The 25,134-nt window shown below is 37.4% G+C and overlaps 1 protein-coding gene across 1 annotated transcript in view; it reads right to left on the bottom strand.

The window, feature by feature from the left end:
- The window catches only part of CCDC191 (coiled-coil domain containing 191), an 89,189-nt gene that overhangs the window by 27,532 nt on the left and 36,523 nt on the right, over positions 1-25,134 (bottom strand). The window contains exons 9-13 of the mRNA XM_063111353.1: positions 20,541-20,790; positions 16,539-16,999; positions 15,630-15,742; positions 13,590-13,672; positions 12,747-12,848 (exon numbers count right to left, since the gene is read on the bottom strand). Coding sequence (XP_062967423.1) covers positions 12,747-12,848; positions 13,590-13,672; positions 15,630-15,742; positions 16,539-16,999; positions 20,541-20,790 — 1,009 coding nt within the window. The remainder of the gene's footprint in view (positions 1-12,746; positions 12,849-13,589; positions 13,673-15,629; positions 15,743-16,538; positions 17,000-20,540; positions 20,791-25,134) is intronic.

Below are 25,134 nucleotides of genomic sequence, written 5' to 3'. Positions count from 1 at the left end.
CGGGATCCTGGCTGCATCCACAGCAGCCCTGGCGCTGTGTTCCCTGTTTCAAGACTCGCTTTTGCAGCTAAGAATCAGTTCTTTTCCTGCTCCACACTTCAAAGCTGTTGCCTGTAAATGAGGCAGCCTCTCCTGCCAGGGGCAAAGTGGCGTTGAGCCCCCACGACCGGCCAGCAGCAGCAGTCCTCCCTTAAGAAATGGCCAGAGGAAGGTCCACAAGTTTCCCGGCTGCCTGAGGCCCAGTGGCCACCTTTTCCACCTCAGCTACTCCGCGCCAGCCGCCGCATCCGCCGCCATCTTGACCCAACTCCCTCAAGGTAATACACCATGACCAAGGTAGGGTTCATCTAAGAAAGGCAAGGCTGATTCTACCTTGGAAAACCAATCAAGTATAATTTATCATATTAATAGATAAACAAAAGAAAAAAACTATATGATAACATCAACAGATGCAGAAAAAGCTTTCAATGAAATTGAAATAGTAAACATTCTCAGCAATCTAGGAATAAAAGTGCATTTACTTAATTTAATAAAAGGCACCCATGAAAAACCTACAGCTAGTATCATACTTGATGGTGAAACACTGAATGCCTTCACCCTAAGATATGGAACAAGGCAAGGATGTCTTCTTTCACAACTCCGATTTGACCTTGTACTAGAAGTCCTAGTTACTGCAATAAGATGAATGAATGAATGAATGAATGAATGAATGAATGAATGAACGATGGATGGATGGATAAATAAAATAAAAGGCATAAAGATCGGAAAGGAAGAAATAAAACTGCCTTAACTGGCAGAAAACATGGTTGTCTATGTAGAAAATTCCAAAGAATCTATCAAAAAAATCCTCGTGGAACTAAAATATGAGGTGAGTGAGGTTTCAGGATACACAGTCAATATACAGAAATGAATTATGTTCCTATATATTAGCAATAAATAAATGAAATATGAAAATTAAAAAAAATCCACCATTAACAATAATACCAAAATAATGAAGTACTTAGGTATAAAATTAACAAAATACATGCAAGGTTTCTGAAAAGCTATAAAACACCAATGAAACAAATCAAAGATCTAAATAAATGGAGAGAGAACATCAGCAAGATGGTTAAACAGGAGCTTTCTATCATCATATGCCCACAGAAGCATCAGTTTTGACAAATACCCATGTATGAGAGTAAATTTATGGGAGTCTGAGACTCCAGTGGAGAAGTTCCAGCACATCACTGGATGCACTGAAGAGGGTAAGAACAGTTTCATTTTACCTGGGTCACCCCTCCCCTAAAGCAGCACAGCTCAGTGCCAAGAGAAACCCACATAGTCTGATTTTTCCCATAGGGAAAAGTGAGTGTAGTGAGTGAGCACCCAGCTCCCCAAGCTGTGTGGGATGCTGCCCAACAGGCCCGCTTCTTTCTCTACTCACCCTGATCACTGAGGTGATCAGCACAGATGAGTGGTTTGGAGAGGTTGAGAACAGGAAAGACAGAGGTCATGAACCGTACACCAGCCAATAAACAGACCAATAAAGAGTAAGGAGATTGAATCAGTAATAAAAAATTTTCCAAAAAAGAAAATCCCAGGACCTGATGCCCTTCATTGATGAATTCTATCAAACATTTAAAGAAGAATTAATACTAATCCTTCTCAAACTCTTCCAAAAAATTGAAGAGGAGACAACACTTCCAAACTCATTTTATGAGGACAGCATTACCCTGATACCAAAATCAAACAAAGACACTACAAGAAAAGAAAATTATAAGTCAATATCCCTGATGAACATAAATGCAAAAATCCTTAACAAAATAGTAGCAAACCAAATTCAAGAGCACATTAAAAGGATCATACACAATGACCAACTGGGATTTATCCCTGGATGCAAGGATGGTTTAATATGTACAACTCAATTAAATGTGATATACCACATTAACAAAATGAAAGATGAAAGTCACATGATCATCTCAGTAGATGAGGAAAAAGCATTTGATGAAATTCAGTATCTTTTAATGATAAAAACTCTCAACCAATTAGGTACAGAAAAATGTACCTCAACACAATAAAGGCCATATATGGCAAGCCCACAGCTAACATCATACTCAGTGGCTAAAAGCTGTAACCTTTTCCTCTAAGATCAGGAAACAAGGATGCTCCCTCTTACCACATCTACTCAACATCGTACTGGAAGTCCTAGCCATGCAATTAGGTAAGAAAAAGAATCAAAAAGCATTGAAATCAGAAAGGAAGAAGTAAAATTCCTGTTTGCAGATTACAAAATCTTACATATAGAAAACCTAAAGACTCCACCAAAAAATGGTTATAACTATTGAATAAATTCAGTAAAGTTCTAGGATATAAAATCAACATACAAAAATCAGTTGTTTCTATACAGTAACAACAACAAACTTTCCAAAAAAGAAATTAAGAAAACAATCCCATTTATGATAGCATTAAAAAGAATAAAATACTTAGAAATGAATTAACCAAGAAGATGAAAGATTGGTACATTTTTTCAGTGTGTAGACAACTAAAAAACATTGATGAAAAAAATTAAAGATGACAAAATAAATGGAAAGATATCCCATATTCATGGACAGGAGACTCAACATTGTAAAAATGTCCATACTACCCAATGCAATCTAAAGAGTCAATGCAATCCTTATCAAAATTCCAATGGCATTTTTCACAGAAATAGAAAAACAATGCTAAACTTTGTATGGAACCACAAAAGACCCTGAGTAGCCAAAGCAATTTTGAGGAAGAAGAGCAAAGCTGGAGGCATCAAATGTCCTGAGTTCAAATTATCTTACAAAGCAATAGTAATCAAAACAGCAAGGCACTGGCATAAAATAAGACACATAGACCAATGAAACAGAACAGAAAGCCCAGAAATAAACCTACTCACAGTCAATGAATCTTGAACAAAGGTGCCAACAAAACACAATGGAAAAAAGAAAGTCTCTTCAGTTAATGGTGCTGGGAAAACAGAATAGCCACATGAAAAAAAATAAGATTTCATCCTTATCTTACATCATACACACAAAAAAATCAACTCAAAATGAATTTAAAAACTTAAATGTGAGACCTGAAATGAAAAACTGCTAGAAGAAAATAGAAAAAAGCTCCATGACATTGGTCTTGGCAATGAATTTTTTGATATGACACCAAAAGCACAGGCGACAAAGGCAAAAATAAACACGTGGGACTACATCAAACTAAGAATTTTCTGCACAGCACAGGAAACAATCAAGAAAATATTTGCAAGCCATATATCTGATAAGGGGATAATATCTAAAATACATAAGGAACTCATACAACTCAATAGCAAAAAACCTCAAATAACATAATTAAAAAATGAGCAAAGGACCTGAACAGACTTTTTTCTAAAGAAGACATACAAATGGCCAATATAAAAATGTACCCAAAATTACTAATCATCAGGGAAATGCTAATCAAAACACCAATTAGATATCACCGATGACTATTATCAAAAAGTCAAAAGATTAGTGTTGGTGAATAAAGTCAAAAGATTAGTGTTGGTGAATAGGCTGGCCTGTAAGCACAGTTGGTTAGAGTGCAGCCTTATAACACCAAGGTCACAGGCCAGCCATCCAAAAAAAATCTTGAAAAAAACAAAAAATAAGTGTTGACAAGAATGTGGAGAAAAGGGAACTATTGTACACTGTTGGTGGGAATGTACATTAGTTCAGCCATTATGGAAAACAGTATGGAGATTCCACAAAAAATCAAAACTAAAACTACCAGGGCCAGCCCGTGCCTCACTTGGGAGAGTGTGGTGCTGATAACACCAAGGCCATGGGTTCAGATCTCTATATTGGGATGGCTGGTTAGCACACTTGGAAGGGTGTGGTGCTGACAACACCAAGTCAAGGGTTAAGATCCCCTTACTGGTCATCTTTTTTTAAAAAAAAGCCAAAAAACTAAAACTACCATTTAATCCAGCAATCCCATTTCTGCGTATACATCCAATGGAATAAAATCACTATCTTGAAGAATATCTGCACTACCATATTCATTGCAGCATTATTCACAGCAGACAAGATATAGAAACAATCTAAATATACATTGATGGATGAATTGAATGAATGGATAAAGAAAATGTACTACACAATGGAATATTATTCAGCCTTAACAAAGAAAGAAATCCTGCCATTTGCAACAACGTGGATGAATCTGGAAGACATTAAGCTAACTGAAATAAGCCAGACAGAGAAAAAGAAATACTGCATGATCTCACTTATACGAGGAATCTAAAAAATTCAAATTCATAGAAACAGAGAAGCGTTGTTACCAGGGGTTGGAGAGCAGAGGAAATAGGGAGATACTGGTCATATGCACTTTCAGTTATAAGAGGAATAAGATCTGGAGACCTAATAATGTATAGCATGGTGACTATAGTTATTGTATACTTGAAGTTTGCTAACAGGGTAGATCTTAAGTACACACACACACACACACACACACACACACACACACACACACACACACACACACAGAAGTAACTATGTGAGGTGATGGATATGTTAATTAGTTTGATTGTTATAATTATCTTATAGTGTATACATATATCAAAACATCACATTGAACACCTAAAATATATGCAACTTTTATTTGTTAGTTTTACCTTAATACACACAGAAAATGAATGAATGAATGAAAGAATGAAAAGTGGAGAGATCTACTGTGTTTATGGATTACAGACTCAATGTTGTTAAGGTGTCAATTTTCCCCTAATTTGATCTGTAGATTCAGTACAATTCCAATGAAAATCCTAGCAAGGTTTTTTGTACATATTGACAAAATTAGTCTAAAATTTACATAACAATGAAAAGGAACAAGAATAGCCAAAACATTCTGACAAAGAAGAATAGAGTGGGAGAATTTATATTGCCTATAAAGCTACAGCAATCAAAGACAGTATGGTACTGACAAAAGAACAGATATAAAATTAGAACAAGGATTTATGAGGAGTCCAAGATGACTGACTAGAGACACTGAGCTCTTGCCTCTGACACAAAGAAAGTCCAAAACAACAAACAGATAATCACATGTTGAATACAGTGTCTAGGAGAAGACAGTGCAATTCAGCAAAATAGCAAAGCAGACCCTCTGAGGCTCAGAAACATGGGATAGCAGCATAGAAAGACAAGTGAACAGGTGGTTGGGGGGAAAAACAAGGCAAGTGAAGCACCTGGATGGGACTGGCTCAGAGCCAGTAGAGATTCCGAATGCAGGGAAAAGTTAAGCAAAAAATCCCCAACAGTCTACACTTCCACCATGGATACCTGTAATCTTAGCTACAAGAGAGCCACACAGCCCTTGGAGACTATGAGCCCAGTACAGGGCACTGCTTGGAGCCCAAGCAGCTACATTATTCCAGAGAGGAAATGCATGCTGAGCCCCCATCCTCTGGAACCCAGGTTGTTGCAGCACATCGTCATTTTGAGATCACAGCAAACACCACAGTGCATTATGTCCTGGGGCCCAATAGCCCCAGCATCTCCATATCCTCAAGGCACTGTTTCCATCCCATCACACTGTGACTCCTTCACCCTGCACCCATGCAGCATATTGCACCCCTGGGAACAGACAGTCCAACACAGGGGGAAGGCCACCCCTAAGACAAAGGGAGCCAATGCTTGCAGCACTTCAGAGAACCTGACAGTTGATGAATTGGGGCCTTCTGCCTCTGCTGGGAGACCTGCTGTCTTCAGTGGAGTGTCCACATGCCTCTCCTGGGGGCACAGAGTCCCACCTGTGGCACCACTGAACCTGTCCAGAGCCATCCACCCTAGCTGAACAACTGCAGAGTACCTCAGAATTTCTCTTGGGGGAGCAGGATCATGCCTAAGGCCCAACAACCCTGCCCAGAGCTATCAACTCCACCTGAGGAGCTGCAGGGCATCCCAGTGTCTCTCTTGAGGGTACAGGGTCCTGCTCATGGCCCCAGCGACCTTGCACAGAATTGACCACTCCAAGTGAGAAGCTTAAGAGTGCTTCAGAGCCTCTCCTGGGGGTGTAGGCTATTGCCCGAGTCCCCAGAAACCTCATCCAGAGTCACCCACTACAGCTGAGAAGCTACGGAGTGGCCAGTATCTGTCTTGGGGCACCAGGTCCTACTCAAGTCCCCAGTGAGCCCTCCCAGCATTGCTCACTCTAGCTGAGAAGCTGCAGAGCACCTCAGTGATTTTCCCTTAGGTCTGTAGTCCCACCCATTTCCCTGGCAATCCTGCCCACTTTAGTGACCCAGCACCTATGCCACAAAGGCACTTGTAGACAACTCCAACACTGAATACAGTTGAAGAAATCACATGAAGACTATACTACTATGCTCACCCAGAACCAAACCTAAAACACCTTATCCAACTGAGATTATGCAATACATCTATAGGAAAGAGTCTCTTCCTTCAAAAGCTACTATAGAAAATTAGAAGTGACATTTTCACCAGATGTGCAGACATAAACACAGGTATACAAAAAAAAAAAAATTAAAAACATACAAACAAACAAGCAAAAAACAAGGAAACATGACAACCCCAAAGAAATATGAGATGAAAGAGAATATAAACAATTCTATGAAATCAGAACAACAATTCATAATGTAAATGAGAAATGCAACAAAGAGATAAATATTATTAAAAAAGAACCAAGAAGAAATCTTGGAATTATAAAATTCATGAAATGAAATAAAAAATTCAACAGAGAACTTATGCAACAGTCTAGATCAAGCAGAAGAAAGAATTGCTGAACTTGAAGACAAGTCTTTTGAAGTAACTGGACTAAAAAGAAAAAAAAGTAAGGAAGAAAAGAAAAAGAAAAATGAATGAAAAAGAATGAAGAAAACCTATGAGATACATGGGACAACTTTAAGCATAGAAACATTTGGATTATGGGTATTATAGAGGGGGACAAAATGGGTAAAGGCATTGAAAACCTTCAACAAAATATTAACTGAAAATTTCCCAAGTTTAGGGAGAGATAAGGGCTTAGATCCAAGAGGCTCAATGATCCTCAAACAGATTTAACCCAAAAAGGTCCTCTCCAAGGCACACTGTAGTCATAGACAAAGAATTCTAATAAGCAGCAAGAGAAAAGCATCAAGTCACCTAAAAGGGAATCCCCATCAGACTAACAGTAGATTTCTCAGCAAAAACTTTACAGGCCAGGAGAAAATGGTATAATATATTCAAAGTGCTGAAAGGAAAAACAAAACAAACCAAACAAACAAACAATAAAAAAACCCTGACAGCCAAGAATACTCCACACAGCAAAGCTATCCTTCAAAAAAAAATGGGAGAAACAGCATATTGTCCAGATAAATAAAAACTGCAGGAATTTATGACCACCAGAACAGCTCTACAAAAGATCCATAAGGGAGTCCTACACTGGAAACAAAAGGACAAAAACTACCATAATAAAAAAAAATGCAAAAGAATAAAACTCACTGGTAAAGCAGATATGCAAATGAAAAAGAGAAAGAAATTATATCTATCACTACAGAAAACCATTAAACAGAAAAGACAAATAATAAAATAGGAAGAAAGGAACAAAGGATATACAAAAAATCAGAAAACAATTAACAAAATGTCAGGAGTAAGGCCACACCTTTCTATAACAAACTTGAATGTAAATGAATTAAATTCCCCATTTAAAAGATATAAACTGGTGGAATGAATGAATAAACATGGCCAAACTCTATGCTACTATATTAGTCTTTTTTTGTGTTGCTATAACAGAATACCTGAAACTGGGTAATTTATAAAAAAAAGAGGTTTATTTGGCTCATGATTCTGGGACAGCTGCATCTGGTGTGGGCCTCAGGCTGCTTCTCCTCATGGCAGAAAGTGGCAGGCAGCCAGCAGGTATAAGCAGATCACATGGTGAGAGGAAGCAAGATAGAGAGAGAGAGGGAAGGGGCCAGGTCTTTTAAACAACCAGCTCTCATGGGAATGAATAGAGCAAGAACTCACTCATAAACCCCCCTCCCCAGGGTGAGCATTAATTCATTCATGAGGGAAACACCCCCATGACTCCAACAGCTCCCAACACTGCCACATTGGGAATCAGATTTCCACATGAGTTTTAGGGAGGACAACACATCCAAACTCTATCAGCTACCTATGAGAATCTCACTTCACCTATAAAGACACAAACAGACTAAAAATGAAGGGATGGAAAAAGATATTTCATGTAAATGGAAACCAAAAGTGAGCAGAAGTAGCTATACTTAGATTAAGTAAAGTTTAAATCAAAAGCAATAAAAAGCAACAATGAAGGCTGTTATATAATGATAAAGGGATCAATTCAGCAAGAGGATATAGCGATTGTAAAAATATGCACCCAACATTGGAGCACCCAGATATATAAAGAAAATATTATTGGACTGTTAAAAAGAGATAGACCCCAATACAAAAATAGTTGGGCACTTCAGCACCCCTCTCCTGAAACTGGACAGATTGTGTCGATCGAAAACCACCAAAGAGACATTGGATTTAAGTTGAACTATAGACCAAATGGACCTAACAAACACTTACAGAACATTTCATCCAACAACTGCAGAATACACAATCTTCTCATCAGCACATGGAACATTCTCCAGGCCATACCACATGTTAGGCAAGAAATCAAGACTCACCAAATTAAAAAAACTGAAATCATATCAAGTATCCTTTCAGTCCACAATGGAATAAAACTAGAAATTGTACAATTTCCAAGAGAAACTTTGGAAACTGTACAATTCCATGGAAGTTAAACAACATGCTCCTAAACAAACAATGGGTCAAAGAAAAAAATAAGAGGGAATTTAAAAAGTTACTTTAAACAAATGAAAATAGAAATACAACATACAAAATCCCATGAGATACTACAAAAGCATAACTGAGAAGGAATTTTATAGCAATAAGTACTTACATCAAAAAAGGACATATATGAAAAATCTACAGTTAATATCATACTGAATGGGGAAGTTTAAGAGTGTTTCCTCTAAGAACAGCAACAAAACAAGGATGCCCACTTTCATCACTCTTATCAACACAGTACTGTAAGTCCTAGCTAGAATAATTAGGCAAGAGAAAAAAGTAAAGGGCATCAAAATTGGAAAAGAGGAAGTCAAATTGTCCCTGTTTGGAGACCACATGATCTTATATTGAAAAAACCTGCAGACTCCACCAAAAAACTCTTAGAACTGGTAAAACAAATTCAGTAAAGTTGCAGGATACAAGATTGACATACAAAAATAAGCAGCATTTCTATACACCAACAAAGAGAAATCAAGAAAGCAATCTCATTTACAATAGCTACCAAAAAAATAAAATACCCATTCCTGCATCTAGTCATCTAATATATATTTATAGATATATATATCTGTCTATATATATCTATCTATATATATATTAAGGTAAACATGAGTTCATGCTGATGTCTCTGGCTCTAATGCAGTACCAGAGGGTTTATTTTACCCTTCCCTTCTTGCTTATTTATAAATTCCCCCTATGGCACAATTCACCATCTGTTTACTGATTTGTTCAACCCCAGTATGGCTAAAAGACAGTTTCAGTACTGTTAACCCATGCCCCCACAAGAAAAAAGTTTACCAACTAGAGTACAGTATTTATGTACAGTTCCATTTCCTTTTAACCTTACAGTTTCCAATTAAAAAATTGTCTCATTTCTTTACAATAGCATGACCCCAAATTGTTCTACGAGGTATGAGTGGGCGCTCTATAATAAAAGGGTTCTGTGGTCAGATATATGTGACTAGTTGGCATACCGTGCCCCTCTTCTGAAAACTAACAGTGCCTGGTAGGATGTTAAAAGTGTGAGAAGTTAACTAATAAAGAAACTTGTTTATTTTTATTTTTATTTATTTATTTTTTGACCGGTAAGGGGATTGCAACCCTTGGCACGGTGTCGTCCGCACCACACTCAGCCAGTGAGCGCACCAGCCATCCCTATATAGGATCCGAACCTGCAGCCTCGACGCTACCAGCACCACACTCACCCGAGTGAGCCACGGGGCCGGCCCAGAAACTTGTTTATTTTAACCAGCATTTCCTAAACTTATTCAATCTTAGAATGTAAGTATTGAGAACTTATCTATACTTTCTCAAAACAACTTCATATCTCAGGAACCTCTAGGATTACATGGCACACATGCTGGGGAAATGCTATTTTAGAATCTCTCATCACAGCTAAGGGAGGAAACTGAGCAGTTTTTAGATTGGATTGCTTCTATCATGGAAGGAGCAATGTTTTTGTTCTCACTGGCATAGACATTTACGCTGGATATGAATTTGCCTTTCCTGCACGAGATGATTCTGCGAAAATTACCATCCATGAGCTCACCAAATTCCATATTCACTGTCATAGTGTTCCACAGCTTTGCTTTTCACCAAGGAACTCAATTCACAGCAAAGTGCAGCATTGGGCTCACAGAATTCACTGGTCCTACCATGTCCCTCAACATCCTGAAGCACCTGGCTTGAGAGAATGGGGGAATGGCCTTCTGAAGACTCAGTGATAGCACCTGCTAGGTGATAACATCTTGCAGGTCTGGGGTAAGGTTCTCCAGCAGGCTGTACATGCTCTGAATCAGTGTCCAATACACGGTACGATTTCTCTGATAGTCAGGATTCATGGGTCCAAGAACCAAGGGGTGGAAATGGGATTGGTGCAACTCACTATCACCCCTATTAACCCACCAGCAAAATTTTTGCTTCCTACTCCTGTGACTTTATGCTCTGCTAGCCTAGAGGTCTTTGTTCCAGATAGAAGAATGCTTCCACCAAGAGACACAATGACGCCATTGAACAGGAAGTTAAGACTGCCACCTGTCCACTTTGGGCTCCTCATCCCATTGAATCAACAGGCAAAGAAAGGAGTTATGGTGCTGGCTGGGGTGATTGATCATGCCCGCTAAGGGGAAATCAGACTACTATTATACAGTGGAGGTAAGGAAGAGGATGTCTGGAATACAGAAGATCCCTTATGGCATCTCTTAGTATTACCATGCACTGTGATTAATATCAATGGAAAACTACGACCACCCAATCCAGCCAGGACTACTAATGGCCCAGGCCCTTCAGAAATGAAGGGTAAAGAACCACAAGCAGCTGAGGTAAAGGGAATATAGAGTGGGCAGTGGTAGAAGATAGTTTCAAATACCAGCTATGACCAGTTATAGAAAGAAGGACTGCAACTGTCATAAGGACTTTCTCCTTATTTTTCTACGAATACATCTGTACATTTTCTTTCCTCTTATTCCCTTATCATTTAACATAAGATGTATTGACTTTATATCACAGCGCTTTAGTATTGCTAATTTTATATTATAGTATTTAAGTATGGAGTATCAAGGAGAAGAGCAAACATCACTCAAGAACTTTACCTCCTCTTCTGAGGAAGGTGTTTGTACATTTTCAGTTGTATAGCAGATAGTTGCATCACGTTAGGCAGAATTATGATCTTACTATTGACTTAATTTGCAGATTAAGTATGGTTTAAAGAGATGTGTATGGGTTCCATGTTGACAAGGGGTGGACTTGTGATGGTTAATTTTATGTGCCAACTTGACTGTACTATGGGGTGTAAGATTAAACACTATTTCTGGGTGTGACTATAAAGTGCTTCTGGACAAGATTAGCATTTGAGTTGGTGGACTCAGCAAAGTTGATTGCCCTCCCTAATATTGGTGGGCATCATCCAATCTGTTGAGGGCCTGAATAGAACAAAAAGGAGGAGAAAAGAGGAATTCATCCCTTTTTGCTTCCTGCCTGCCAACTTGAGCTGGAACATCAGTCTTCTCCTGCCCTTGGAATGGGATTTACACCATTGTCTCCCCTGGTTCTCAGCCTGTAGACTTGGACCAGAATTATACCAATGGCTTTTCTGGGTCTCCAGATTGCAAACAGCAGATCATAGGACTCAGCCTCCATAATTACATCAGTCAATTCCTCATAAATCTCTTCCTGTATGAGTATATATATCCCACTGGTTCTGTTTCTCTGGAGAACCTTGACTAACACAATTCCCAATTCAAATTTCCTTTCCATGAAAATGCCTCTAATTTCTCCAAAATCTTCATGGACCTTGCCTTATATGATTCTCTTGATTGCTTTGAGTCTGTGTAGCACAAAAAAGCAAATGCTCTATTATTTTGTCTCTGACAGATATGTATTTCTAAATCTTATCTTCCTAACTAAAATTTAACAACCTTGAAAGTAAGAGCTTTGTCTCTTATTTTTTCTGTGTGTTTTCTTCCATTTGTTTATTCATCTATTCACTCATTTAACACATATTTGCCAGGTGCCTATTATATGCCAGGTATACTGCTAGCCCATACAGTACCAGACTGCTTTGTTTATTCTAATGGAGATTACAGTTTAGTTGTGGATTTAGAAATGAATAAAATGGCCACAAAATAGATACATAATATAAGCATCAGTATGCTCTGAAGAAAAGATACTTATGAGAGTCCACAAAGAGGGAACTAACCTAAACTTAGGAGGCAAGAAGGGAGGGCAGGACAGGAAAGGCTAATCTGGAAGAAGTCACGTTCGAGCTAAGATCTGAACAATGAGCAGGTTTTTACTAAATAAGACAGAGAAAAGAGGTAGAGAAGAGAGAAGAGCATTCCAGAAAGAAGCTCTGGGATAGGGAAGGTGAACAGGGCCACAGTATCACATACAATAGGGCTCAAGAGACAGGTGACTAATGAAGCAGACATTACTAACCACTTTCTTCAGTCTCTTTTCTTCTCGTTTTCTCTCAAGTTGAGCCTGTTTTTCTTCAGCCTCCCTCTTTTGACACTCTTCCTCTTGGGCCTTTAACTGGGCCTGATGGAGATCAGAATGAAGAAAAATAAAAATCCACAATTTGTACGGAGATAAGATCTTTCATGTTGAGAAAAATCAAGTATCTGCCCTATCTCTCGAAGAAGTCTGCACTTTGTGATAAAAGTAGAAAACTCAACCAACATGTGGTCAGTTGGATAACTTAAAATCATTTTTCCAAATACTTAGGAAGGTGAGACTGAGCATGAATTACACCATTAATTTTTCATCATAAAATTATTACTTTTTAGTTCTTACTCTCATCTATGGAATACTAAATCCAAATTATAAACAGTGTAGGGAATAAAAAACTGTTTTCTTTCATTTCACCAACCCCCCCCCCCCCCCCAACTGCTGGAGCTGTTTATTTTTTCCTAGGTGCAAAATTTACTTCTGATAGTCTAGGTTAAAACTGTGGAGGGTAAGAACTGTTCCCCTCTGTAAACTCATTAGGTCGGGCATCTATCATTATCACACTAATCTTAGTTCTGTGTAAATCTTCCAATTTGCTAGCTCCCATCTACTTTATAACACTTCCTCTCTGCTATGCAAATGATGTTGTTGTTTTTCCCCCTTATTTTCCTAAAATTGTCACAGAATTCAGTCCAATAGGCCAAAAGCTATTTTTTGAAGCCAGTCTAACTCTATTATCTCAAGAGGCTTGAACAAGCAAGGTTTCATTTTTTTAAGAAAGACCTAGAAAAATCCTTTTTCTTGCCTCAGTTTGCATTCTGAATTTATTACCAATTTCTCTTCTTCTTGTTTTTTCTTCCTCTCTGCCAAGATCCGCCTACGTTCAGCTCGTTGAATCGCTCTCTCTTCCATGGCTAGAAAATAGTAACAGAATTCCAATATAAAAAATATGAGGAACACTGCAAAAGAAATGTCTCCATTTCATAGTAAAATTTAGTGTTTTGTTAGTATTTTCTTGCAAGTTGAGTGGTAACAATCTCAGAAAAAAAAAAAAATAGATATATAAAATTTATATATACCCTACAGGTTAAAGACCTACAATCTGATGCTCAGCAATGATGAACAATTTGTAGATTAATTATGTTTTTGTTTACATTTTTTTTTAGAATAACTGTTTACTGGTTTAAATAGAATAATGTGCCTTGATGATAGACTTTTAGTGAGTGAAACCTAGAAACCACTTTAATTTGATTATACCTTTGATGAGTATAGAAAACTTTAATTATATCTAACAGATACTTTAAGAATAGAATCATTCCTCAAATCTCATTAAGTGAGTCTTTCTTAAGTTGTACATATGTCTATACATGTTAACAACAACAAACAAAAGTTTGTGGTCACAAAGAATATATTTTATTATAGTTTTAAGGCCTGGATATCCAGATGGGCAGAAAATGGAATTGTACTAAGCATTTGGAGGACTGGCATCTGAACTAATTTGAGTGTCAGACTCTTGTTCTTGACAGTTTATTAAATATCGATCCAAAAGAAACAAATGTGCAAGATGGTCTGATAACAGGACTCTATAATCAGTTGGGGCTTTCAAAGGAAGTGGGGCATGGGTGGAAGGAGTATCCAGTTCTGCTCACCTAAGCCAGGCAATGGCTAATTTCAGTTCCTTGTGCGTGTTATAGAGAAGAGAATTTAAGTCCAAGTTTTAACAATTAATAAACAAAAAACTCACAAGGCTATTTCTTACAGATATTTAAGTGTCTGCTTTGCTGCAAAAGAATAGTGGTGGTCCCACAGATGGTGGGAATGAGATTGTCTTTAAGAAGGCAGAAATAGACTAGGGGATTAAAGTAAGAGAGCCCTGACAAGAAGAGTCTCTGGGAATATGCCCTTCCCCATCTTTTCTAGATCTCATCATTAAAGACTACTACACTTGAAAAGCAGACTGGGATTCTAAAATAGCTAACCCCTTGATTAAACAATACTTTTAAAAAAATTATCACACTGCACTGGTCATTTCCTGGTTAGCCTTAGTAGTGGGCAAAGATGGCATAAACTGCTGTCCTGGCAGATAGTCATTGCAAGGACTGTCATTTTCTTCATTAACAGAAATTGACTGCAGGCACAGTGTCCTTCAGATGTTATCACTTCTTGTTAGGGCAGTAATCTTGCCTCAAATAAAAAATCAAATTTACCATCCAAAATAAAATTATCAAAGTGCTGACCACCATATGCAAACACGTGCAGTGGGTAACTAAGTGTATAGTAAGAACAATTAACAGATTCACTAGGTGGGTTGTTAGGAATGATTCTATTCTCATAGCATTGCTATTTAGGTTAAATAAAGGTTTCTATGGACATAAAAAATGTTATCAAATTAAAACATCTGGTATGTAGATTTCACTACTGAAATCCTATCATCAAGGCACAACTCATTGTAAAATGATATAATAACTTGACTTGGATTGTTGTAAACTGATCAACATTTTAACATTAACAAAATACAGTGGTAGGTGATCTTTATCAATGTTTAGCCTTAGCAGCTACTCAAAATTTTCTCATTTGTGTAACTATCCTATTTTTCCCCCCACAATCCAAATCTCAAGTTGCAGAAAAACAATACAGCTTTCAGCAATGTTTTTTGTTGTTGGCTGGGAAGGCCAAAAAGGTTGGCAAAGGGACAGGAACAAGTAGTGGAACTCTCTGGTGCCCTCCACTCCTCACATGTCAACCCATCTTAAATTTTGACCAGCTTTTGCCAAGTATCAAAAGCTAAGAATTGCCAGGATTTAGTCCCAGCGTATTCTACCCTAGGAGGGAAGATCCCCACCACCAGGGCTACAACCAAGACAGCCCTGCCTTTCAGTATGGGATGGGGTGCCGTCAGCTGCTTTGGGTTCCTTCTGGGTCCAGAAAGAGAATTTCGGGAGTCACTTCTACTGACTTCAGTCCCAGGGGAAGCAACAGGTGAACTGATGGGGAAAAAAAAGGAAAACAACTCAGTCCAACAACCAGCTTCCTTCAAAGCCCTCTCACCTGAGGGAACTCAACGCATTTTACAAACTTTACTTAGTTCTTACTCTCTGAGATAAATACATATTATTTTACTTACTCTATAAACTGGTGTAATGAGGTATGGAAAGGTTGAGTGATTGGCCTGACTCTATAGTGCGAGTCAGGCACTTTGACTCCCATCCTATTGCTTCAAATCAATAGGTATCACCACTTCTTATCCTACCATTTCTCACACATAGTGAATATGTCTCAAGCATGTCCAATATCATTTTACATGAATTTTGAGAAATCTGGACTCTTATTCCAGGCTCAAAGGTGTTTAATTTTACTGCAAACACCTAAAAATTCAAGCTAGGTAACTAGGCAGCTCAGGGGCTGCTCCATATGGACCTGATGTTGTCTGACCTGGCTGCTCAGCACTAAACATAATCAGAAACCCAGAAATCTAGTTAAAGCAAGTACGCATTTTTCTCTTTTACTGGTATCATAACAGAGCTCTTTCGACAAAGGCAGCCACAACCCAAACACAAACTGTATAACTGAATCCTGAGGCAGCCACTTGCTTTAAATGTCTATTTATACCTGTCATGTACCAGTCACAATATATGGGGCTTCTTTGCTTTGAGAGTGCACACGAAAAGGAAAAGAGCATTGAATTTACAAGCAGGGCAAAGAAGTTCAGGAGGCTCTCTACCCCAAAGTGAAGAGTCCCATAAAACAAGTCCATAGAGTGTTCTCATACAATGGACGTACTTCAGAGTCATCTGGCAGGTTCTTTTTGGTTCCTCTTCTCCTCTGGGATTTGACAACAGGCGGCTCTGTGTTTCTGTGACTACTGTAGCATGCTCAGCTGCCCACCGAGCCTCTGCCAGCCGCTGGTTTTCCTTCAGCTCAAGAATTGTTTTCTGCTGTTCCTGAAGTTTCTTCTTTTGCTTCTCAATCAGCTGTTGCTGGAAGACATGGCGGTTGTGGAAATGACCCATGCAAATGGGTTCTGCTTTCTGGTTGGTGGTTCCAAACTTCCCATTGCTGCCAGGTTGTTGGGAGGGCTCAGCATCCAGGGTCTTGAGCTGCTTATTGTCAGGTGTGTTCAGAAGGGTATTCTGAAGGGGATCCTGCAAGTTGCCCTTTGTTGTTCTTCCTAGTGGAAGTCTGGGTATACAACTATTGCTCCCCAAGGGAGGCTTTTCCCACAAAGGGGGCACAGCAGTCACCTGAGAAAGAAGGAACAGCCATTTAAAGAACTATGCTGATGAAATCCAACATTCACCTAGATAGCATTGTTTTGTTCAATGGCACAACTGCCCTGTACCCAGCTAGAGATGCTCAGTGCTCTTGGGCTGGCTGTCTCAGACGCTACTGGCTCAGGTTCTGTGAGCCACTCTTAGAATGTGCACTGCTGTTCACCATGAAAACTGGGAAGGAAAGTAGCAGCAGCAGATGTATGAACCATTGCCATGGCCAGGGCATTTGCAATAGGGAAAATGTTCTCTTAAAAATTTCTAATTTGGACAGTTCATTTGTGAATTAGACAAGATTACTCCCAATACATGTTATGGAAATTTTAATATGTATGAATTGACTCTGAATTTTGCCGATTTGGAAAATTTGTGGCAAAGGATATATTCTTTCTCAAGAATGTCTGAAAACTAAAGAATATCTTTACAAATCAATAATAGCTCTGTTCTTTCAATATCTCTCCTGCCACTAGTAAATTAATCACTTGCCACAGTACAATGTATTTATTTATTTCAGCATCAAGGCCTGGTTTAAAGCCTAGCTTACAGTCTCTAGCTATTCCTGAACTATCTGTTTGTGGCAAGTGTTTGGAAGCCAAGGATCACTGGGCAAATATTTGCGTTATCTAATAATATTTTCTATTTGCATATGACTTAATAATTTTCAAAACTTTATCATATAAATCTCATTTAATAGAATAAAGTATCATACTCAATTACAAGTTCTATACAGAAGGGAAGGGAAACAAGAATTCTTAATCAGAAAAACTTGTCCTGGCCAAAATAATCTCAAGTTAAAGTGTCTCTTCTAGTATGGTTTGATACCATGGTCTAAGGTCTGACTGGTTTTTGATTCTGCCATCTGCAGTGGTGTAAAGAGGAAAACCCTGTGAGTTATCTAATAGCAGAAGCTTTTTGCTTTAACAGGGTGCCATCCTCAGGTATCAAAAATATTTTTTGTGATGATGAAAATTCTTTCTACAGACTCAGCTAAAATGTGATATATAGAAACCCTGACATGTTAAAGACTTTTTAAAATAAGCTTTTTATTTCAGAAATGTCAGTGGACATTTATATCCATGAGAATACCTGCTTACGTAATTTAGCATCAAGCAAGGCAAATGTTTTACATAGCTCGTTTAAACTTTGGGGTAAAGACATGTTATTAACCCAGCAACACTGTGTAAAAGCTTTGAGAACAGCAACAAGATTTCTTTTGGATCAAGGTAACTTTTTAAGGTGAAAATAAGAGAATGAAAGAAAAGCTTAATGGTACAGATTGTACTTGGAACAGGAGTGAACAGTCTGGCTTAATCAGAGAAAATCACATATTAGCTAACTGATAATTTTGAAAAATTTCAAGGTATAAATGTGTGTTCTTGCTACATGAGTTCATGTGATTGTGTAATTAGTGAGCACCTAACTAAAGATTTTATGTTTTCATTTGTTCAAGTTTTACTCTACACTCTGGAAAAGATTATTTATTAACCAACAGAGTCTACTATACAGCCCATTTGTATTTGCTCTATTTTTTATAGTTATTATCCTTTCATCATAAAATATTTTATTCTTGATATCAGAGATTTGGAGGCTTTTCTTCTTGAGTCTATATATATATATATATATATATATAGTAATTTATCTGTTTTGCCCAAGTAGAAAATATTTTCTGCTGATTTATTTAAAGATAACAAGAGTGGAACTTTGTAAGGTAAAAGCTTTCGTACAACTATTTCTTAAGATAGAATTCTCTCCTGAGTCTCAAGGGAAACAGAATTCTCTAACTGACATAAAGGTAGATAAATTGCCTAGGGGATGAGACCAAAATGTTACCTAAGTCCCAATAAGCATTCTCATGATCCCCCTTTGCCGAAACTAAGCTTAAATTAAAATCAGCATACTTGCTGGCAGTAATCAGGGTAAAAATCAAGGCTGAGAACCCTCCAGTGCCCAATTTAATTTCACATGTCTCAGTTAAGTACTTAACAGCATCACATGGAGGTAGAGGTGAAGGGATACAGGATCATCCCCAAAAGGCTTTTTAAACATGACAAGTGCCATGATAAAAGAAAAAATTGACAGGATTGAATTTATAAAAAATTAACAACTATGTATAGTACAAAACACCATAACCAAACAAAAAAAGACAAAAGACACAATAGAAAAAATGTTTGCAACAAATGTAATAATATCAGTAGTCTTAAAAGTATAAAGATCTCCTATAAATAAGAAATAGATATGCAATCAAATAGAAAAGTGGACAAAGGGCATAAAGAGATAGGTCACTATGTATATCTATCTTTCTATATCCATATATATTATACACACACACAATATAAAAAATGCTTAATCTCTTTAGTAATCAAAGAAATGCAAATGTTGAAGCAATAACATGAAAATAGAATTATAGAAAATATTTTTAGTTATTTATCCTATGTAAAGCATCATGGATGTATGCAAAGATTTAGGTACTAGAATTTTCCCTGAAGCATTGTTTGTAATAGTGGCAAAATGGAAACAACTTAAGTTCCAGCAATAGAGAAGTTAAACAGATTCTAGCTTATAGTTCATTGTAGAACATCATGCAGCTATTGCAAAATTATGGCACAGAATGGTAGTCCTTAAGCAAGGGTATGTGTTAGGTTCACCTGTGGAACTTTAAGAACAAGTACAGGTGCCCCACATCTAGAAATTCTGACTTAGTAGGGCTGATTCTAAGGTATACTCCTAAATTGAGAACTACTGTTGCAGAAGTATGTGTAGTCACATAGAAAATTCTCCTGTTATATTGTGAAGGTGCAAAAAATTTTTTTTTTAGAAAAACAGAATAATTACATTAGCATTAAGAAGAAAAAACAAAACAAAACATGGCCTTCCTTTTCCTGAATTATGGCAGACTAGATATTCTCAGTCACCTGATTGAAGAAAATTTAAAAACTGAGTAAAATATTAAAACAGTCAAATTTGCATATGCCTGAATAGAGAAAAGACTAAATGGCTATACGTGAACATGTTGTTAGTGGTTATCTACAGATGATGGAATTGCATGTTATTTTTCTTTTTTCTCTGTGATTTTCTCCTAGTAAGTTGTTGTAACTAGTACGTATGACTTTTCTTATTAGAAAAATAAAAATTAAAAAATTCCCCTATTATAAGTCACAAGCTCATTTAGAAAGGAAACATCTGAAGACCAAATAAGAAGAGCTCAAGAGTTACAAACACTGCTTTATCTATCTGTTTCTAAAGGAGTCCTTCATTCAGTTGGTTTAAATACCTTCTCCATATTATGTCCCTACCAACTTCCAACTATACCAACATTTATATGTGATTATAAGAAGATTCAGTTCAAGAAAATAAACATTGCCTGAAAGGTAATCTTTGTGCACTATGGCAGCTCTAATCTTTTGATAGCCTGGATAAACCAATCTGGTCATGGCTAACATACCCAGGCTACAAAAGCACAAAGCTCAAATGCAAGTGTTTAATAAATAGGAAGACCAAAGGAAAAACAGAGTACCTCTCCATTTCTTACTGGTGGACCCACTGTGGCTGTGGCCTCCTCAAGTAGACTGATGCCTGATGACCCATTTGCACTGAGCTTCCCTAGTGATACTGCCTTCAGCAGCTCCTCCATTTTCTTCCTCGTTTCCTCCTTTGTTAGAGCCAGCTCTCTCTTTATGAGCTCTGCACCATGCCATTGCTGCCATTCTGTAAAGCAGTGTCGGAGAACTTGTTTCCGGTTATACTCAGCGGCCAGTTGCTGTTTTCTAAGCCACAAAGCACTTCCATTAAAATAAAGAAACCATTTACAGTTTATTAATTGATAACATAAATGAAACACAGGTCCAAAGGAGTCCCAGAAATGCTCCATCTTAGCTCCAGCTTATCCTTTTATATTAAGCTAAGTGGAATCACTTTATAAATTCTCTAGTACAAAGAGTCTCATTGAAGGTGTCAGCACCTTAAGAAATCACCTTCAAGAAGAAAGAGTGACTGTTCTGTTCTGTTCTATCATGTCACAGAGACATATTAATTTTTTTGATTACAATAAAATAGTTTCTGACAGCTTTTGGAGGGAAAGGAGCAAAAAGAATAGGTATATAAATAACTACTTTAAAAAGATGAATGCACGAGGGCGAGAGAGATTCAGCTATGCTTGAATACCTAAGAAAGAGGTTTGGGAGGAAAGGAAAGGACAAAATTATACCACTTAATTGTCAATAATTAAGTATAAGACTTACAAAATCAAAGTAAAACTATAAGGGTGAATTTTGTGAAAGAAGAACTTGGTCGGGAAAACAATTGCCAAAGAGAAGGACCTATTTACCAAATTCTTGAACTGAATGCATGACTGCCTTGTGAAGATACTTGGGAAACACTAGATACGAGTGAAAGGCAAAGGCACTTGCTCTCATGACTCATTCGTCATCCAGCCGTTCCTAAGGAAAAGCTCCCTTTGACTCACAGAAACTTTATAAGTGTTACAGGACATGACTGAGTGGACTTGGGAAGAGGTGTCAGTTCCAGCCACATTCTCTTCCTAATAGGAATCTCCATTAGAAGACAATTTGGTGGCAGCCAGTTGTCAATTCAAGCATAGAGGTCTCTGGGATCTATCTATAAGTAGATGGTTATTATCCCTGAAGAAGTGAGCTGTGAGCTTGGAACTTATGTGGCATCAGTTCTAAGTGTTAAAACCTAAAATTATTTAGACACCTACTTGATTTTATCTTTTAAAGGTGACTCATAAGTTCTCCATGACAGTGTTTGCATATCCATTTCTGTTAAACATTTATAAAGCTTAACTCTCCTCAAGAATTCTATGGGGTCATATCAAGAAAACCATAAAGTTCTTAAGTCAGTTTCTACAGTTCTTAGATGCTTATGTGACTTATAAACCTTTTTTGACTGCCACCTACAATAAGAAAAAATATTACACTGTGACTCAGTATACAAATTTGTGTGTGTGTGTGTGTGTGTGTATAACAAAAGTATATACAGTATGGTTGAAACAAAAGTTTCACCAAACAATATTTACTCTTTCTACCAGAGATGCTCTGATATTTCTGTTCTAATCTATGCTATATTTCTTTAAAAAATAAGCAGGTCTGCCAACAGCATATTTCATTATATATAATTGGTGATAGGTACTCAGTAAACACTTGTGACTGACTAGTGATTTTTGTCATAGAAGTATAATATATAGATGGTAATAAAAATTTATATATAATATTTTACTTTTATGAAAATAAGTATCTAATATGAGACCAAATAAGCTTGAAATAAAAATTTTAGAAGAAATAAGAATAATAAATCAGGTAGCAACACAGGTTAAGAGCAAGCTCCAAAAATATCAGTGTAGAAATAATGAAGCAAACAAAAAACCTTATAACACTTTACTCAAATGAGTAAAAATCATAAGTTTCTACAGGGTAGAAGATGTACATTACTCTGTCTGATTAATGTGAAATTCAATTTACATCAATCTGCTCAGGAAGGAGTGTGAAATTTACCTGATGTGTTAATTTCATGTTTTTACAGCTTAAATAGCCAAACGCAGTACTGGGTTTTTTTTTACTGTCAGGGAGGAGATTGTTTGGACACTATGAAAGGCAAAGAGAAAAATATTTCTGTAAATATAACAAGACCACAAAAGTAAGAAAGTGAGTAAAAAATGCGTGTTCACTATAGTGCTTAGGGCCCAGTCTATAATGGTCATGTAAGTGATTTGAAAATACAGTTAAATATCTGTGCTTGTGACTTGAAGCAGAAAGGCAGAAGCACAGAAGCTAGGAATCCAGAGATAAGGCTAGTTCCACTCTTGCTCCCTTGCAGTTCACTTCAGCAGAGTGACAATGTTCTGTGTAAGCCAATTTATACACTTTAAAAAAGATGACACTAAAAATACAACTATTTCTGAAAGTGAAAAATCACTTAAAAAATTTAAAACCTTAGTCAGATGCTCACCTAAAGAAATGGTTTCAGACACAGTTCCCAAATAATCATAAAATGAAGGACAGAGCTTCCTTATGAAAAACAACCTGTCCTAATATGATTGCAAGCTGAAATCAGGGAGTTTCTAACAAGAATATACAAATTGGTCATTACACTTAATGTAACTGCATGCAGAGAAAGGCTGTCTCTGCAGACCTTAGAACATAAAATACAAAAGATTTAAATAGGAATTTAAGTATGAGCCATGCTGCCCATCAACACCTCAAATGACACTTAGTAACTAAGTGTCATTTGAGGTGTATATCTCTAGAACCTAGAAGTCAGAAGAACACTAACTAGACATGGGACACTGGATGAGGACTGAAAGTTTCTAAGCTGTGGGTTCATCCTCAAAAATGGTATTGAAAAGCCCTATACAGCCTATCTTACAAGATTTTCTTCTTGAGAATCTGATTAAATAAAAAAAGAACCTAAAAATGTAGAATAAAATTCACATGTAAGTTAATAACACTACCTTAGGACAAAACTACCAGGTACTCATGTCTAAGAAGTGTCTTAGATTTTTTAAAAAGGGAATGAGATGATAAATAACCACATACTAGTGATCTGACTGAGTGCCGAAATCTGATGCAGAACATAAAGATAGCAGTGACTTCAACAGTGCATTGGGGATGAACAGGTTCAGCAGGAACAGGAATGAATAAGCAAATGCATTCAATAATGTATCAGGTAGCCCCTCAGGGAAAAAGTGGAAGACAAGACAATTCTGCTTTAAAGAGTTTTAAAGTGAGCCAGGAAATGCAAGTCTGGTCCTCCTGCCTCTCTGATAGATATGTGAGAAGCTTTGCTAGCTACAGATGTCATGCAGCCTGTACAGATAGAAAGACGATCAAACATCATTAACAGACACACTCCACAAACAATTGCCTGAAAGAACGCTGAAATCAGGAGTACTGGAAATGGGGACTATATGACAGTCTACTTTCAATTCAGGCCCACTTCCCCTCCCCACCTCCAGGTGAGCCAGGTGGGTTCACTCTGACCTGTTCCCACACAGCCTGACTAGGTACTGGTTTACCACTTTTTCCCCAAACTGAAAAGTTGTCTCTTCTACTTTGTCACATTCTGCCTCTCTCTCAGAAGGTGGGGCCCATGAATTCCTATTTTTAAAAAGCTCCTCAGGGGACTATAATGTATAATAGCCAAGTCTGTGCCACTCCTAAGTTTTTACCTTATGGTGCCTTTTGTGGAAATTATTTTTAGTATTTAGGAGCAATTTTTAACTTCCCTACTTACACTGAAAAATAGAAGGCAAGAACGTTTAATACTTTCGTCCAGCTCCCAGTACTTAGGGGAGAGTATAGTATACAGTAAGCATCAGTAAAGCTGATTGGCTGAATTTACTATATCAAGTAGAACGAATAAACAAACAAATGAATGACATGGTTTGAGGGATGTCAAAGGGCCAGTTTTTTCATCAGCCTGCCATAGTACCCTGAAATCCCTGTCACTTACATTTTGGGCACTGCTTCCAGACAATGCTGGTTAAAGTAAATATGTTTCCTTCAAATAAACTTGAAGATTACAGTAATAAAGTATGAGGGGCTTGAGGGACAAAAGCAAGAGATAAAAGATCCAAAGAGCTGGTGCAAGAGAGGGCAGGACTGAAGATGCTGTTGGAGCTTAACACAGGGAAGGGCAGAGGTGCTTCCCAGGAAAGGACTGAGATATCAGGGAATTGGCTCAGGCAGGGCTGGTGGAAGATGTTGAAAATAAACCCTGCTTCTTCCCAATTTTGTCTAGGGTTGGCCGTATATTCAGGGAGGAAGGGGGAGAGGAGGAATGGAAGACCTGGAACCAACTTTCAAAAGTAATTATACTTAGGAAATTGAAAATACAGTTCAAATTTCAATATCACCATATCAAAGGGTCTAACTCAGTGTGTGTACTAGAATTTTGCTGCATTAATTAAGTGAATCCTCAGGGTTTGGAAATATTTGTTAATTTTGGAATTGTTATGATAGTGCATTAAAATTTTATAATACCATTACCTTTCTACTTTTAAAAGAAAAGAGAAGGTTTTGGTGATGGGGAGCATTAATCAGCTACAATGTATATCGACAAAATAAAATTAAAAAAAAAAAAAATAAATAAAG

Source organism: Cynocephalus volans, chromosome 1, assembly GCF_027409185.1.
Source record: "Cynocephalus volans isolate mCynVol1 chromosome 1, mCynVol1.pri, whole genome shotgun sequence".
Taxonomy (NCBI): Eukaryota; Metazoa; Chordata; class Mammalia; order Dermoptera; family Cynocephalidae; genus Cynocephalus; species Cynocephalus volans.
Note: the sequence above shows the minus strand (reverse complement) of the source record. Positions and strands in the feature narration are given on the sequence as shown.